Genomic DNA, 15,216 nt, shown 5'->3' with positions numbered 1-15,216 from the left:
AGCTTTTCCTTACTTGTTATCGACGTGAGTATGTAGTTAACATGAAATTTTTATTTATAACATAAAAATTTGTATAACAGCAACTTAATAAACAATGATTGGTGTATATAAAATCAAAATATTTAAAAAATAAATATTATTGCAAATAAGTAGTATAAGTTGTAGCGCAGCACTGCAGCTCCGTAGATTCCACTAAACACGTTTGTTTGTAATTTAGCTCACTTTAATAATGTGCGCAAATATTACACCTAATTATTTGTTTTATTCTTTGTTGAATCCTGCTCACTTGCATTTCCCGAATCCAGACCCCAAACGTAACCCCAAGCACACCAACGCATCTGTTTACCGTATGACATTCAAAGGGATTGTGGAATGTTTGCTCGACAGTATGCGCCCCAATTTCTCCTCGAGCGGACGACTCAACTCATGCCATGTACATTTGCCAATAAGCGCCACTTCCTCTAAAGGCGGTCGAAATACTACCAACACATTCAGGCAAATACCATCGCTCGTGTATGGCATTGGCGAGGGACAGTGTTCGACGCTGAGAATGCCGTGGGGCCGATGTTGTGGCAACTCCGCGCCGAATAGCTCGATCATAAATTTGCGTAGCGTCGAGTGAAGACTGCGCTGTGGATGCACCTCGACCGTGGGGAAATGATGCACATTCTTTTCACTAACAAGCACATTCAACGAATTGGTGGCACGTTTGCGTATCACCGCGACGACACGCAAATAATTTTTGTGATGTGAGTACTTTGTTGGCAAAACATCCGGGTGATAGGGTGGTGCCTGCGGTGATGAGTTGCGTTCGTTATATGAGCGGCCAATGTCGATTAAATTTATAATGTCATTAGCGCGTAACGGCAACTCAGACAGTCTGCCGATCCATTTTGCCTGCAATGACTCGTTATCCGCCTGAGCGGGTGTCTTCAACTGACCGCCTGTGACGCGACCGGTGAGCACAAAACGGAACCATGAGCCGCCCGCCACTTCGATGGCTAATAGAGTTGTGATATCAACATTTAGACCAGTTTCCTCATAAACCTCACGCACAGCAGCCTCGCAGATGGTCTCGCCCTTTTCCATCCGCCCAGCTGGTAGATACCATTTGCCTGGAATGAGAATATTACAGAGTCAATACTATCACGGTAAATATACATACATGATTGCTTACCGGCGCATGATTGCTTAGCCTCTTGCATCATGAGCACCTCATCCCTCTCGTTGAACAATACGCTAGCGACTATGTATGTCACCGATTTTCCGAGTACAGGTATGTAATCTGCGGAGGTGCTTGGTTGTATGCCCTGCGCCTCGGCTGTGGCATTTTGTTCTTCGAGTGAGAAATCGCACAGCTCCTGCGTTATATCGCCCAGATCTTGAGCAGCGAGAATTCCGAGCAGCTTTTGCTCAATGCTGTCGGCGGCATTGTGGGAGTTGGTTTGGGGCATTTTGAAGCGCAGGCTAGAAAATAAATTATTTTATTTCAAATATTTAATTTGTAAAACGAAATGAAATTTATCAGAATATCCCATCCCGTTATCCCAAATTTAATTTGAATAGGTTCTATATGCTTGCAAGAAATTACCTTGAGAGACCGAAAGAGAACTGTATGTCAAAAATCCATTCCTCGAATAACAAAATTTTCTTTTTATAAATTATTATCTGAATAGCACAATAACACAGCAGTGAATCGCAAAATTATTTTATTATAACTATGGGAAATCGGCGAAGCATTGAAGAATAAAAATTGGATGAGAAAATTGGCAACTCTTCTGTAACGAATGGGTTTCGGGCGCTTCGCTCAACTTATGGTTAACGTATTGACGTGATTGACGTACTATTCGTAACACCATCACTCATTTTTAGACTCAACATTCATTATGGGATAATATTCGACCGAATAGATCACGTCCTGCACGCATTGGAGAGTCGATTCGGTGACGTATGAAACGACTTGGCGCATTTTACGTCGAGATCTCAAATTGAAAGCGAACAAAATACAGCTCGTGCAAGAACTGAAGCCGCTCGATCTTCCCAAGCGACATCGCAAAATTGGTGCATTTGGAACGAAGAACAACCTGTAGATATTCAAGAGCTGGCATTTTATCCAGAAAAAACAACGATTTGGCGTGGTTTGTAGACCGTTGGAACCATCGGTCCCTATTTCTCCAAAGAACCGACCGTTATTTGATGACTGAAATTGAAGCTCGTGATATTTAGCTTCTACAAGATGCCGCCACTTTCCGCGCATCGCATCAATCAATGGATTTATTGAGACAACACTTCGGTAAGCAGATAATTTCACGTTTTGAGCCGGTCGATTGGCCATTAAATTCATTTGATATCACATCTTTAGACGTTTTTTTGTGAGGGTATGTAAAATCTAAAAACTATGCGGGCAATCCTGCTTCGATTCAGACCTTGGTGCAAAACGTCACCCATGTCATTCGACAGTTACCAATCGAAATTCAAATAATAAATGCCAAAGAATGTTCTTGTGAATATTAACAAACATTCCCCATTAAATTTGAAGTTTCTTTTCTTTAAAAAAGTAAGGAACCTCGAAATGGATCACCTTTTATTTGTTTCTCTGAATTGTCTTATACCATACTACTCCTATCTTGGACAACTCATTTACTTTCTTGTTGATTCTATCTGAGTGGATACAAGAGACATATTTATACCCTGATCAAGGTATATAAAGTTTGCCAACCTTATGAAAATTATATATGTATACTATAGATGATCAGCATGACGAGCTGTGTTGATTTAGAAAGTCTATTAGCCCGTCAGTTTGTCCGTCAGTATAGACACGAACCGGGCTTCAGCTTTTGTCATATCGATATGAAATTTCGCACACGTTGTTTTCTCTCCATAAGGATGTTAAGGTTGCTCGGAACCACTACGGCTTATAGATGTTATACAAACTAAACGATCGGAAATAAATGCTTATATGGAAAGCATTTTTATTTGGCGAGATATGCAATCTTCGAAGAAATTGTTTAGATCGGATCGCTATAGCATATAGCTGCTTGTATGGAAAACTTTTTTCATTTGCCGAGATATATTCAAGAAATTTATTGTCTAAGGCAATTGCCAAATTCCGAAGAAATTGTCGGCTTGTCGATCTCTGGTCAGATAGATTTTATAACCTTACATACATACATATGTATAGTATGTAGTATATTTTCCCAATAGACGTATGTCGGTTTGTATAAATGCGATCGGGGTAAGCAGGGTAAGACGTTAGAACGATTTCGTATTGGAAAAAGTTCTCTGGCAGTTTTGTAATTGCTTCGCCTAGTATAGTTTGAGTTGTCAAAGATGGACACCAGCAAAGTGATCAGTGATAACGATGTAAACACAAGGCCGGCGGCTGAAAATGTAAGTAGTGTTTACGATTCCGTTGCAGTAATTCTGATGTCGACTTTGCATTAAGCTCTCCAGCGATAAAATAGTAATTTTGTAAATATGTATACTAAGGTTTTGAGTATTATTTGGCCTTCAGATACCTGCACTGACTAATATTGAAAAATTTCCAATACCACTCACTATATATATACTTTCGTGAAAATGTTGCTCTAATCGGCTCTTTCGAGGTGGTTTAAACCGGCACTTTGATCAATTTTGTCGAATCCACACGCTTTATTTTGAGTGAAATACAAATTACTAAAGCAATCGACTCGTGTTAAGCGAACATTAACTGACTTAAAACTAGTCTCAAACTAATTAACATACAAATTTATAAATATATTTACATAATATACATATAATGATGAGCATTTTTTTTCTGTTTTTTTTTGTTATTCGTGCTGGAGATGACATTAACACACTAAAGAAAGAGGCAGTGATTACAAAAAAATGGAAACAAAAACAAAACGCAGAGGAGATGACACACTTCGCCTTATTTTCAGTGCCTCCAAGCGGCAATAACACGCTTAACTATGCGAAAATTTGAGAATATAACCAATTACAATATAAAGAACGTATGGGAGGTGGATAAAATAGTAAGTAGAATAAGCGGCAATTATGGCGGTGATGATTACAAGAAGTGTCGAAGTTGATGCTCTATAGATATATTTCACTAAATGGTTATAGACAAGTGGTGAGTGCACATACTAATTAGTTGAGAAGAAAGATAGAAATGATGAGCACAGCAAAGCGACAGAGATCAACAACAGTTACGCGAAGAAAACTGCCATTAACAACGAAGTAGTGACTCCAAAGTGGCACTGACACACGAAGCTTGAGAAATTACAAATGTGCGCAGAGGAGGGACACAAAGGTGAGTTGTGAGGCAAAACAAAATATGTGACAGTTGGCAGGGGCTGGCTGCTGCAGGAGTTGTAACTGCATGCTGCGTGTGCGCTATAAAGAAATAGGAGACAGACGCGTTTAGCGTGTTTATTTGTGGCTTTAACGATAATTACGGTTTCAGCGATTTAGCTGAGACTGTTGCAAGCGGATGCAGTTGCAATGTGAATGGTCTCGAAGCGGTAAATAAAGCACTCAGCAGACTGGATGACAGAGCTTTTGTAAACACTTGCCGCAGGCAGTTGTGGTCAGCACGACAGCATGTTGCGTTGTGACTCAAGCAAAAAAGATGCAAAAAAATTGCAAAAAATGCTAAAGCAATGCAAGTAGGAAAAGAAAAACAAAAAAAAAATCGTAAGAAAATAGAGAAACAACATGTTATAGAATAGCGCGTCCCGCGTACGTGCGCCTGCGCAGTGAAAGAAGAAAGTCATTAGACGGACGACAAAGTCTGTCGCTCAGCATTAGGATGTGACTGTCACAATTTTCACTAAGTTTGTATGTATGTACGTGGATATGTGAAAGTGCGCACAAACCAGCGGCCAGTAACCTCTCCACAGCAGTTTCACACAAAACGAAGTGTTTAAATGAAAATTCAGTTCAAACATTTTCAAACAGCAGAAACATCAAAATTTGCTTGCCAAAAAATTCAAAAATTATGACAACTCCTACACACATACATACATCTACACTTAAGCGCGCAGGTATGCAGGTAAGCTTAGACGCAGGAATGTTATACCCACACAATTTGTTGTAGAATGTTTGGTATTTCTTATGCAAATTTCAAATAACATCGCACCAAAACAATCAATCGAACTCGTTGGCATGCCCCGCGTTCGTAGCTAACGTCTTTTTGCTAACAATGCACACATAACACTTACATGCAGACCCACCGCTTTTGCTGTTGTTCTTGTTGTTTGTAGCACAATTTATTTTTTAATTTTTTGTTTCTATAAATTCTTTCCTTCTTTTTTTATTTTTTCTGGGTGACTTTAATAATTCCTGTTAACTTTTTGTTTTCGAAGTTTTGCCGTCTATTGCGCGTATTGGTTCACTGCGGTGCGCGCTCTGCGCGAGACACGGTACAATGTTGAATCGTGACTGTTTCCCCAATTGTTTATGCGGTTTGTTTGCTTCTTCACCAAGCGCTGCTGCTGGCATAGGGTAACAGTGTAAAATACCGGTTGTAATTTGCTATGGAAATGTCTTATGTGCACATATGAAGAAGCTTTATAAGCTGCTCTTCGCTTCTTCACATGTTCAAATGCTTTCTTATTATAGCATGTCGCTTAATTTCTCAGAGAGAATGCTACTAACGTGACGTCATATTTTATAAAATTCAACATTTTTCATTCCATTTGTCATATCATTCCGGAGGTGCTACAAATACTGTTTGGTCTCCTAAGGTAGTAGATAGTAAAAAAATTGAGGTTTTGCACCGCGACCTACGCTGTATTGTGCCCTCCCCTATATCACATATGGTCTCCAAGGTCCAGCATCCTGAACAATTCCAGAAGCCTGCTGAGCGAGTTATGTTACTATGTTCCTTCGTTAAATAAAACACCTTATCTCCTTGAAGGTTTCACCAATACTAATCTTCATTTTTAAATTAATTTTACATGAAGGTAAATAAGTAAAAGAAATTTGATGAGTCAATAAAAATAATAAAGTACAATAAGAAAATAAATTTAATGATTTGTTGTTATTGTTTTATTGGTGTCTTGTGGGTTTTGGTGGGGGTTGTTGTGACGATATAACTAGCGCGACTGAGGTGATGCGATCCCTCTCCATTTAGATGGAACCTAGGGCCTTTAGGCTGTTTCTGCAAATTGCTGGGCAATCCAGAATCAAGTGTTCTGGGGTTTCCTGTTCCATGTAACAGAACCGACAGTTTGCGAAAGAGACTATGGACAAGTGCTTCCTGAGTCTGCAGTGCCCTGTACAGAGCGCGATAATATCTCAACAATTCATTCGGTTGTCTAGGTTAAGTCGATTTGGTTTGTTGAAAGGTTTTGTGAATTCAGGCTAACAAGCTTTTGAACTTTTAAGGAAACAAACATTATTAAAAAATATATTTTCACCTCCCCTCTAAGCAGTGCAAAGAAAATAATTGCTTTCCCGTATTAATTGTGATAATTGCGAAATTATGTGCTATAAAAAACGCTTTAGAAAAAAACTCAACATAAATCATAGAATTTAGGGAGAACATATTTGTGCATTCACGATATGGAAAGCTTTTGGGCTTCTAAAAAAATAAAATATCACTTAAAAACATTTTCCTCTCCCAAACGTGATTTATATGGAGTACAAGTATAAAGTATGATAGTACTATTGTATAGAGCAATAGTTTTTTCGAGAAACTTCATTTATGAATTCGCGATTTGGAAAGCTTTTGAGCTTTTAAAGCAAAAACTCAAAAAAAAAGGAGTAGATGACATACAAGTAACAGTCGATGACGAAACAAGATCTCATCGCTAAGACAACTTATTCACAACGCGATATTTTCTAGTTAAGTCCTTGTATTCCTTATAAATCAATAGAGGTCGTAAGAAAAATCACTGTTGGAACTAAAGTCTACCCGGGCATGGTCTAGGTATAAAAAATGTGTAAAATGGAGGATACGAATAAAAATATTTAAATCGTTAGAAATAAAAGAACCCCCTTTTCACCGGTTCCATTAAATATGGAAGACTGAATAATACTAAATTTATATAAAAAGTGGTAAATCTCAGCTGAACCAATTTATCAGAAGCCACCGTATACACACATGACTTACTTATGCTCGTTGCAGCTCCACAAATGCGATCGGCAAGCCGTCATTAGTTGTAAGCGAATAAACTATATTACAAGGGAGTCTAAAGTATCACAGGCTAGCAGGTTATTTGGTTGGTTAGTGGAGTATTTAGTTGTTGTGAACAACATATGAATGTATATATGTAAATACCTGTTGTGCTTTGGTAACAAGTTTTCAGTTTGTTTTGATCTGTGCATATATGTACTTATGTATGTCATGGGAGTTCGTGTGTGTTTTACTCGAAATATTAACAAATTAATGACTGAGAAGAGAGCTGAGTATGCGAATGACAGCTTGGAATGCGAAGTCAGAAATTAAATAGAAGGTATTTGTACCTTTTTGTTTGAATTCTTTTGTACCATTGTTTCTTTTTGTAATTTTTCAGATGACACCTGTGAGTTTGATTCCCTTTCTCTAATGAAAAGTTAGCTAATTAGTTGCAAACGTGTACAAAATGTTTTATACTTCGGAATTTAAAGAAAATGTAGATCTCTTACTATATTGCCTGAATAAACTGTTCTATAAGTATTCTGAAAGATGTATACTGTATAGAGAGTTACAGAAGTAATAAATATTTGGTGGGGTCTATCCAGGGAACTTGAGAGCATACTAAAGTAATGGAGGGAACACTTCTCAAACATGCTGAATGGCAGTGAAGGCATAACATCACGAGATGGTGAACCCGATTCCCAATCGATGACGATGGAGAGCAGATGTTCTATTTCCCGACCATGAAGAAGTTCGAATAGCAATTACCCGTCTGAAGAACAACAAATCGGCGGCGAAAAACTGATAAGGAGCATGCGTCAACTTCTTTGTAGAATATGGTTGGGCGAAAGCGTGCCCGAAGATTGTAATTTAAGTATGCTGTGCCCACAAAAAGGTCTCTCAGCGCGAACTACCGTGGGATAAGCCCCCTCAACATCGCATATTCTTCGTCGATTCTTTTGACAGCACAAGAAGAATTTGCTTTATGCCGCTATGTCGAAATTTGGTATCCCCGAAAAACTAATGCGGCTGTGTAAACTGACGATGAGCAATACCAAAAGCTCCTACCAAACGAGGGTTTAGACAAAGCGACTCCCTGCAGTATGATAAGGGATAAGGAAGTGAAACAAATAGGATTGGTAGTGAACGAGGGCACGAGGAAATATCTCCGGTCATCTCCCTAAAAACTGTTGATAGTCATAACGTCGAAGTCGTAGATAATTTCGTTTATCTTGGAACCAGCAGTAACACCAACAACAACGTTAGCCTCGAAATCCAACGCAGAATAACTCTTGAAGTAATCTTTCGACGAATAAAGACCAAATTTTACAAGTCACTCATCATCCCCGTCCTGCTCTATGGTGCAGGGGATGACAACATGTGATGAGTCGGCGTTCTGTGTTTTCGAGAGAAGGTGGCAAATACCGCAGTCGATGGAATGACGAGCTGTTCGAGAAATAGGACGACATTGACATAGTTCAGCGAATTAAGAGACCATGGCTACGTTGTCTAGGTCATGTCGTTCGAATGGATGAAAACTTCATCTCTGAGAGTATTCGAGGCAGTACTCGACGGGAAGCAGAGGACCGGAAGCCCTTTACTCCATCGGAAAGGCCAGGTGGAGAAGGACCTGGCTATATTTGGAATCTCCAATTTGCACAAAGGAAGAACGGCTGGCGCGCTGTTGTAAACTTGGAAGCAACTACTACGCCAACAAAGAAGAAGATTCTCATATATGCATATTTGTACATCTGATGTACATATGTATAACAATTCAAAATATTTATTTTTCGACTTTCACAAGTGGATATAACCTCTAAAGCAAAGATTCTTAAGTTAACGGTCCTTGACCAGAGAAAGAACTAGGTTACGTAGACCCAACTGCTCTGGAAACGGAAATCATCAACTCCTGACGTACTCATTTACAATAAATTGAACATTGAGGAGCCTGGGTGATCCAAATTTTCAAGACATCTCAGGGTTTGCTGAAGTTGCCAACATTACGACCACGGACCGCCCAGATATTGTGAAACCACTTTGTCTCGATTTTGCACTAATCTTATTTTTGCACAACACTGTAGTTTAATTGAAATAATTATTCTCTGCAGAGTTAGATTACTGGTTTGACAGTCGTTGCTTGGTCACGGTGATTGAGCGCGGTTACCATTTTAATGATTGCTATGTGTGAGTCTTGCGGTACGATCAGAGTTCTGAACTAATAAAATAAGACATTTAAACAATAAATGTTTCTAATTAAAGCGCGTCTATGAGATACAGCGGCATGCGGCAAAATATGCTTACCTTCCTATATTAACCCATACATACCTACAACTGTGAAATATGCTTTCAAGAGAGTCTTGCAAATCTTAATATATTATTTCCATTTTCTATAACAGTAGTAAAGGGTAGAAAGGAATTGTTAGAAATTCGAAATTTTAATACGAAAAAATTCATTTCGATTCACTGATAAAAGGAAAGTTCGGTTAAAACCACAATGATATACATAAATATAATAAAACGCTAAATAATGAATTGAAGCGTATAAACACTAGTTATGCTTAGTTGAGTAGACTTGATGATTCTATTTTCTATGCGCTTTATGAGTACCTACAACGGACTCGAAAAGCTATAAATTGTAGCAATTATTTTCTAAGGTATGCATAACCCGTATACATACGTATCTACATACATACATACATACATATATAAGCATCAAGAGGTAAAAATAAAAAGTAAGGAGGTGCTAAGTTTCGCGTGTAACCAATCATTTTATAATCTTGCAATGTGCAAAGATCAAATCCCAGGGAATGGATTACAACCCAAATACGAGTAATTATATGTATTTAAACCAACTAATTAACTTAAATGTAATATATGTATGTGATATAAACTTAAATGAAATTTAAACAAAAACAAAATGTTGACTTCGGTTACACGGAAGCTTCACAAATACTAAATATAACCTTATAAGAACTCGTTTTTGACGGACCGACTGAATGGTATTTATAGGTAGTAGTGGTCCGATCTTAGCGATTTCTTCACTTATTGTTTTAGATAATATCCCATACTAAATTTCTTGAAGATATTTCGTCAAATGAAAAAGTTTTCCACACAAGCACTTGATTCTGAACGGTCAGTTTGTATGGTAGCTATATGCTATATTGGTCCGATAGCGGCGATTTCGACAAATAAGAAAGAACAGAACGTGTGTAAAATTTTAGATCGATATCACAAAAACTGAAGGACTAGCTTGAATGTAGATACACACGGACAGAGGCACATAGCTATATCGATGCTGCTCGTCATGCTGATTATTTATATATGTACATACATATATATTTTATAGGGTCTTGGACGTCTTCTTTTAGGTGTAACAAACTTCTTGATAAGCTAATATACTCTGTTCATAGTATAAATACTGAGCATATTAGTGAAAAATATAGTGTTCTGTGGGAGATAGGCGTGATGATTGCCTGATTTTAGTAATTTTCACATCGTAACATAAGAATATTATGATTATATTATACACCGAATTTAGTTACGAAGTATTGGTCTACGAGTTCCTGAGATATTAAATTTTGCAAAAAAGTGGAGGGTTTCAAGGCTACTGTCCAATGTTTACATTGAGTATTATGTAGCCCTTCCGTACCATCTCGGATGTAAAATTTAATGTCTTTGACGTATTTATTTACTAAGTTAACGCACTTTTAGGAGTTTTCAATATAACCGTTATATGAGACAGATCGTTCCGTGGACACCTGAGCCTAAATAACCACAACGGACCTGGATTTATACCCCGCACTGTCAATTCAGCACCTTCCTTCCAGATTACATCACGAGTAGTTTTTGCCGGTACAACAACGGAAGTATAGTCAATTGGAATTTAAATCGTCCTCTGGATTATTTATTTATCTACATATAACTCTGAAGTACCTCGATTAGCTTTAGGTGTCACAAACAACCGTTATGTGAACAAAACTAAAATACTCTGAAGCAACATGTTGCAAGAGTATAGAAACATTTCTGCACGTTCCCCGTTAGAGTTCAAACTGATTGGCACTCTAGAAATTATAAACGTGAGTTGGGTAAAATTGTAGACAAATGCATAAAATCAAGAACAGTAAAATAATATTTTCATTTTTATAATTAAATACCGCACACAACTGTTAAGAATAATAAAAAAATTCTAGTGGAGTATTTAGCAAGTTAACAATCACATTAATTGGCAGTGAATGCGCTGAATTTCTCACTTTCACCGCAATCACACACAACTGCGCATGGAAATGTAATTTTCACATGTGTTGCGCGTGCCAACAGTTTGTGGCTTACTTATACTTTTATAAAAAAAGAAACATACATATGTATATCTTGTCGTGCACAAATCTCGGTTGGCGGTCAAGGTCAGCTAGCTCGTCGCGTATCGAAGAAGACCGCCGAACTGATTTGCATTGCATTTCAGTATCACGTTGCTGACAACATCTCTTTGTAATTCTTTTTGTACTGTGCGAGTTTCGCATTGTTTTTAACTCGTTCATGCGCTTTAAATAGTTATTCGTGAAGATGTTGTTAGTTGCTTGAATTTTAAATTTGTTTCTTCGCCACAAACGCAGCAATGATGTGATTTATAAACCAGTGGGTGTTTGTAAATATGATTTTGAGCTTTTATTTATTTATTCAATGTTTACAAAACATTTTTATAGTTGCCGGTGCTCCAGAAGTTGCGTCGAATTGTCAATAATCAAGCTTTTAATTAAGGCTAAAGTAATTGGAGATTTGCTGTCGAGGTGAAAGTCCTGGGCAGGATAAAAAATCCAGGTTCCTTCCAGTCACGGAGGCCCGAATACCGTGGAATAGTATAGTACCATTTTTTGCCTTAAAAAAATCCTTATAACAAAAAAAAAAAAGAAATCCATTCTTTATTAAAAAAGTTGAACGCAGTCACCACAAGCATTCTTCGACATTTTGTTGTTGTTGTTGTATCGATTATCTAATTCCCGCTTAGGTTGTAAGATTCAAGTTGGTTGCCATCGAAGTCATCTAACGGTAGGGGCCAGAAACGTTTTATTTCGATGGAATCAGAAAAATGAGTGTGGTTCAATGAGCATCCAAAAAGGGAGCTAGAAGCATGTCTGTAATCATTGGACATAAGTATATTTGGTGCTCTAGATTCTTGGGGTAACTCAAGCTTTTCGTCTGCCATGGGTACTGGTTAAATCAGAAGTATGTAATTCACAAGGAAGGAGTGGATAAATGTGTTAAATACTCCAACTGACTGTAGATGATAGTCAGAGATGTCTAAAGTTAGTTGCATCCGTAGTCTGTTCAATCTCATCAACATAATCAAGGAATGACCTCTTGGTGCTCATAGTAGGCACCTCCGCTTTAAGCAGATTTTTACGAAAACATCGCAGAAATTGCTTAGAATGCAGTACGTTGTGTTCCTTAACAGGAAGCATGCAGGCCTCATTATGTTGGTGTTCGACGAGACCTATCAAGAAGCATTCTTTTATCGTACGGACTGCAGTGTTCTGACACGTCTGAAGCTTCTTAGCTTGCAATCATATTACCTGAAGGTTGCCATTAACGTTTCTTTAACTTTTCCCCAGATACTGCCGGCTAGCAACTTGTGAAGTGCAACGTTTAAAACCTTAAGGCTGTTGAAAGTAGGAATTTTAACTAGATCGACTGTGATATCAAAGTCCAGTCTGTACTCTTTCGCCCTGTAGATTTAGTGGGGAAGAGGGTTAGGCGATAAATATCGGTGGGATAGAGGCTTAATTTTGAACATATGCTATTAATTCCATTGTCTGACGTCAATTTCGAACAATCATTTGAGGATAATTCAATGAAAATTCCCTATGGTGCTTCCGGGAGTTACGAGGTTTTCCTTTCCATTAATCAAAAGGACCGAATTCTTACGCCTGATATCACCAATCCGGAAATTATCCTTCCAATGACTGTCAAAACGGCAGCAGCTCTCAAAATTATTTGAGGAATGTAGTACTCTGCAGATACAACAACAACATAGTTGCATCTATTTAGCTGTACAAATTTAGACTGCTATCTTATCTCAAGTAGTCTTTTACACTTGGTTGCTATTCTTTTTTGTAATAATTGTTGCATTGTTGTGCAGTTTTACGCTTAACTTCACTGAAGGCTTCAGTTTGATGAAATTCGATTATTGCTGCTTGATGAGATATCTCATCACCAACTCCTTTTATACCAGTATTTGCAAAGATGTTTCCATCATTTCCATTCTTATTTGATGGTACCGTAGACTTTTCGAACCGAAGTTTCTCAAAATTAGATCCACTGATTTGCTGTGTGGACTTTAGCAGTATTTCTGTTTCTTCGCTTAATCTGCTTTCGGCAGCTGTTCTTTTATATCATCTCTAGTCATATCAGCGATCAGCTAAGTTGTCGTCGAAGGAAGGAAGGCCCAAGAAATGTGCTGTTTCGACGGTGTCGGACCAAAGGGAGAAAGGTGTCAAATGGGTTGGGTTGGTGGGGCAGGCAAAGGCGTGGCCAGTGTCATGCGGAGGCTCATTACACGCAGGCCATATATATTGAATACGTCGGGGTCTATTCTAGATGAGTAGGAGTTTAACCTACTACAGTATCCAGAACGAAACTGCGCAAGGGTCACTCCCGTTTCTCGGGGCCACTCGAGCTCTTCGTCTGCAATGGGTGGTGGTTTGACTCTGAGTATGCCATTCACTGGAAGGAAATCGGTGAAGGTGTTGATAGCTGCACTATGAATTGCGGTCAGTGCTTGTCGGAAGTTTGTTGGGTCCGAAGTCTGGTCGACGTATTGTCTGATGTCGTCGACGTAGTTGAGGACCTTTTGATGTTCCTAGGAGGCGGTTTCGCTCCAAGCATTCCATCAGGAATTATCTGGAGAGGAGTTCTCCTTAACTGGGAACATATGGGCCTCACTATGCAGGTGCTCGATAGAAGGCATCAAGATGCATCCTTACGAAGTCCGGAGTGCAGTATTCTGACAGGTCTGAAACTTCTTCATCTGCATTTCAATATGTGTTATTTCATCGGCTATTTATGAATTATGTCTTGGCTCTTTTCCAATCTGAAAAAAAACATAATACTTTTAATTTCTTATTCTAATATCGGCAAACATCACATTGAGCTTACCTTCGGACAAAAATACCATCCACTGTTCCAGCATTCAGCACCGATGTCTTCCAATGTTTCATGTATGATATGTTTTCAATAGCATCGATGATGGAGTATTTTTGCCTTGCTTTGTACAAATTCGCTTGGGTCTTTTGTTCGAGACATTGTAAAAAGAGTTCATCGTATGTTGGTAGCACGATTTGTCACATGCCCCTACTTAATAAAAGTAAATAGCGTTCTGGCATTTCCATAATTAGAGCCAATCATGGAAATGTGATGGCGTCACATCTATTGTGAGACATCGTATTCGGCGCTTACTGTTTTTTGCATCACTTTCGTTCAGTAAACTTTTCATACGTTTATGGGGCGGCATGCGACAAGTCTAAAAATATATTAAGTTTTCACAACTGTATACATATAAAGGACACTGGAACGCTTACCACTTCACTTTTGCAGTAGTTTTAGTTTTAGCAAGTTGTTTTTTTTTTTTTAAATCGCACAATTTCACATAAGCTCTTTAATTTTAATATTTTTTTTAGCAAATTACGTATGTTATAAAATCTTAACTGTAAATTTATAAAAAGTAGAATTTATTAAACAAATTATATACTTACAATTTGATTATTTATTTATCCTATATAGTTTTTACATACCGTGCAATTGCAAGGGATTGTTTATTTTTGTGAAATGTCAATAAAACTCTCAGCTGATGATAGGTATGTGGGTGAAACTATCTGCATATATCGACTTATTATCGAGTAAGCTTCTTTCAAGAATATGTGACAATCATTACAAAAAGAAATCTGAAATTAATTATGCAATTCCATTTATTTTAATGAACAAATAGAATTTTAAATAATGTATAGGTATATTATTAATTTAAAATTATATATACTTTAAATGTATATGTAAAAGTTTCAGAATTCTGAAGAGAGTTCGATAAATTAAGTTTCGATAAATTTGTTTATTCAGCGACACTATTT

General features: G+C 37.8%; 1 protein-coding gene across 6 annotated transcripts; it reads right to left on the bottom strand.

Moving 5' to 3' along the window:
- Positions 1–29: 29 nt before the first annotated feature.
- Positions 30–14,990, bottom strand: LOC105227064 (8-oxo-dGDP phosphatase NUDT18). 6 transcript variants are annotated; one of them, XM_019990598.3, is made up of 3 exons: positions 14,887–14,990; positions 1,178–1,467; positions 30–1,115 (listed from the first exon to the last, which is right to left on the bottom strand). In XM_019990598.3, the coding sequence occupies exons 2-3, from the start codon at positions 1,452–1,454 to the stop codon at positions 343–345; spliced, it is 1,050 nt and encodes a 349-aa protein (XP_019846157.2). In that variant the 5' UTR covers positions 1,455–1,467; positions 14,887–14,990; the 3' UTR covers positions 30–342. The 6 variants fall into 6 exon arrangements, with proteins under 6 accessions (XP_019846157.2, XP_011204532.2, XP_029406393.2 ...); XM_011206230.4 differs by having other exon boundaries at positions 14,848–14,960; XM_029550533.2 differs by lacking the exon at positions 14,887–14,990 and adding an exon at positions 5,214–6,819.
- Positions 14,991–15,216: the final 226 nt, after the last annotated feature.

The sequence above is a fragment of the Bactrocera dorsalis genome, chromosome 2 (genome assembly GCF_023373825.1).
Source record: "Bactrocera dorsalis isolate Fly_Bdor chromosome 2, ASM2337382v1, whole genome shotgun sequence".
Classification (NCBI taxonomy): Eukaryota; Metazoa; Arthropoda; class Insecta; order Diptera; family Tephritidae; genus Bactrocera; species Bactrocera dorsalis.
Note: the sequence above shows the minus strand (reverse complement) of the source record. Positions and strands in the feature narration are given on the sequence as shown.

Excerpts from the sequence above, each read along its gene's own strand:
- LOC105227064 (XM_019990598.3), bottom strand. The coding sequence starts at position 1,454 with ATGCCCCAAACCAACTCCCACAATGCCGCCGACAGCATTGAGCAAAAG. Across the intron at positions 1,116-1,177 it reads GGCTAAGCAATCATGCGCCG|GCAAATGGTATCTACCAGCT; the intron begins GTAAGCAATCAT and ends TTCTCATTCCAG.